General features: G+C 37.8%; 1 protein-coding gene across 3 annotated transcripts in view; it reads right to left on the bottom strand.

The window, feature by feature from the left end:
• The window catches only part of raph1a (Ras association (RalGDS/AF-6) and pleckstrin homology domains 1a), a 66,958-nt gene that overhangs the window by 12,099 nt on the left and 51,868 nt on the right, over nucleotides 1-2,991 (bottom strand). For all 3 annotated transcript variants that reach the window (XM_046053394.1, XM_046053395.1, XM_046053396.1), the window contains 2 exons: nucleotides 2,107-2,181; nucleotides 1,605-1,689 (listed from right to left, as the gene is read on the bottom strand). In XM_046053394.1, coding sequence (XP_045909350.1) covers nucleotides 1,605-1,689; nucleotides 2,107-2,181 — 160 coding nt within the window. The remainder of the gene's footprint in view (nucleotides 1-1,604; nucleotides 1,690-2,106; nucleotides 2,182-2,991) is intronic.

The following is a 2,991-nucleotide window of genomic DNA, read 5'->3' as shown; positions in this document are numbered from 1 at the left end:
ATTATTTGTTGCAACTGATTATGTTTGTTAGTTTGCTTCTGTGCTGCCGATAATGTGAATGCTGTCTAACTTCATTACTTAAGTATCTTGTGCATTAATAAGTAAAATAACTGAGTTAATGACTAGGCTACCTAAACAGACAACTGTTTTGTTTTTTTTTGTATGAAGAACATGTGAAGTAATGATGTATCCTAAGTAGTAATGAAGCAAAGATCTGAGACCTTTTTGTAGTTTCCCTGATAATTTTACTAATACAGTACTGTCAAATACAGTATGTCATCATTTATCACACATTACATAAATCAGTCTGAGAGATGGAGTTTACCATTGTAGGTTTAAGACCACAAATATGTTTAAGTCATAAAAAGCTAACAACAAACGATGACAATACTGAGCCAGTCTGTCTTCTACTGCAGGCTAGTAAGAAGACATAAAAATGCTTTATAACTCAGACACCATAAAGGAACAAAACACCTCAGTTCATACTTACACTGATTCATTTTTTCTTTTATTTACTACTGTACTATGACTACTACTAAATGATTGTTGTTCTTCTCATTATAATCATAATTATTTGCCATTGTTATTTCCTGCAGGGTATGTGGTGAGAGGTCAGAGGTATGATCTGACAGGAAGTCTGTTTCTTGCCAAAGGGCGCTGGTGGTGCTGGTGTGTGTGTGTGTGTGTGTGTGTGTGTGCTGTCAAACAGTTAGTCCCCCCTTCCACAGCTACACGACCTCTTATTCCCTTAATTAACACAAATTAAATCTTCCAAACCCTGGCCTTCAAGCCCAGGTTTTAAAAACACGTGCAGTAGATTTGTGTAAACAATGAGAGGTTTAGTTTTGGCTGAACAAGCTACACTTTACCTTCTCTCTCTCTTTCATAATGATGCCGACTGGCTGTTCAGCAGAAGCCCTGAAGATGTAGGTTAGATCACACGCATCATCGCACCGGACCTACATAAAGGCTGTGTGTGTGTATGTTTGTCAAAGACTGTTAAGTGCAGTTGAAGCTTGTAGTACAGTGTGTGCTGGCAAACACATCTTCCCCCAGCCCCCAAGCGAGCTGTGTGTGTGTGTGTGCGTGCGCGCGCTCTCATATCTTTGTGGATGTATGTATGTGCTGTCTGTCACTTCTGGGCACAAGTTTTCTGACTACAAGTACAGATATAGTCAACAATGTTTCAAACACACAAGTACCTGGGAATCTGGAATAGGTTGTACTACTAGTAATGAACTAAATCAGGTTGCGTCACTCAGAAGGCCTTTCATCTTTAGAAATGTCAGAACATAAAGCAATCAGCACTGAAGTCAATGACGCTTTTTGAGCTTTAACAGCACTTCACAAAGGGAAGTCCAAGGTTTCACCTTACACTTACATGCCAATCTTTTCTAAAGCTAGCTAATCCAACAACACCATCTAACAGACATCAATTATTAATCAATTAAATGTGTTCTGTTTTATTTGCTCTGTTTTACATGAACCTCTACTCACTCTGGGCCAGTGATATAGACCTCTATGCATTACTAGTTTTTGGAGCGTAAAATACTTGAGACCTAGCAGCCAGGAAACTGTGTGTGCGCGTTTGTTTGTTTGTTTACCCATCTGCAGCTCGTTGATGCTTTCCACCAGTGACCAGTCTGGACTGTAACCACAATGAGATTTCTCGAGCAAACTGTCCAAAACCTGGAGAACAGGAGTCACTGTGAGCATAACACAGCACTTACAGCAGTACTACTATTATGAATGACAGAAGTACTGCTAATTACACAACAACTACTACTATAGCAGCAATCACTACCAATAATACAACTGTTATTAAAAAAGCATAACCGCTGCTACCACTACGTTTTCACTACTTTTACTGCTGGTAGTTCTTCTACTGATGCTACAGCTATAGCCATGACAAATGTTAACACAAATAGTGAATACTACTGATCTCACAAATGTTACTTATATTACTATTAAGAATATTATGTCTTATTACTACTGCTACTGACAGTGTGTTTCTATTGTACTGTAACAGCTACTGTTTTTCAAACTAACTGCTTCTACTACATTACTGCTACTGCATCCCTACTACAAATGTAATGCGAGTCATACCTGTCTGACTGTCTGTCTCTCGTCCACCATCATGGTCTTTGAGCTCTCGTCTGACAAATGAACGCGAATCACCAACTATGAAGAGAGAAGATGAGAATTTACATCGTTATTGTCAAGTTATGACACCATTATGTCCAATTCTTGATTGTGATTGATAAAGTCATCATTAGTACAAGTTTTTAATGCATAGTCTCTTAATCCAGTTCAGGCAATTCTTTTTTTTTTTTTTTCTTTTTAAATAAACTCTTTCTAGCAAGTACTTTATCCAGCTTTAGGGTCAAGCATATCATCCCACTGAGACACGTTGTCCCTGAAGTCTGAATAGCACGGAGAACAGAGATCACCTTTACATATATTCAGTGCCACAACACCCATGAGTGAGACCAGGGGTTACATGAATCAGTAAGCTACATATTGTTTCTCACCTGTGTTTTAAAACGCAAACAAATGTTTGTGTGTTGGTTTATAAATTATTTGACTGGTCAATTGTTTTTATAAATATTACTGTGTGTATAAATGTATAAAAACACAACTTGGATTTAGTTGCATTCTAGTCTTGGTGTCACATAATTTATGCAACAGAGACTCCTCTCTCACGCTGTTATTAATCAAAATATATTTTAGGTATTCAGCATGTGCAAGTTGCACGCATTACAGCACATTCTGTTTTGCAAAGTGAACACCTCTTTATGTGTAAAAAATGGCATATTTATGGCTTCTGTTCATCGTTTACACATCTGGCCCATAATATTTTAACACCTACCAACCAATGAAGTATTTCTCACGTCCACAGTATAAATGAGGTTCAAGATCCCAAGTAAAAACGGGCATTTTCATGGTTATATTTTCATCGTCTTATCGTCTGTGTGTGTGTGTGTGTGTGTG

Source organism: Micropterus dolomieu, linkage group LG07 (genome assembly GCF_021292245.1).
Source record: "Micropterus dolomieu isolate WLL.071019.BEF.003 ecotype Adirondacks linkage group LG07, ASM2129224v1, whole genome shotgun sequence".
Classification (NCBI taxonomy): Eukaryota; Metazoa; Chordata; class Actinopteri; order Centrarchiformes; family Centrarchidae; genus Micropterus; species Micropterus dolomieu.
This window is presented reverse-complemented; position numbering and strand designations above follow the sequence as displayed.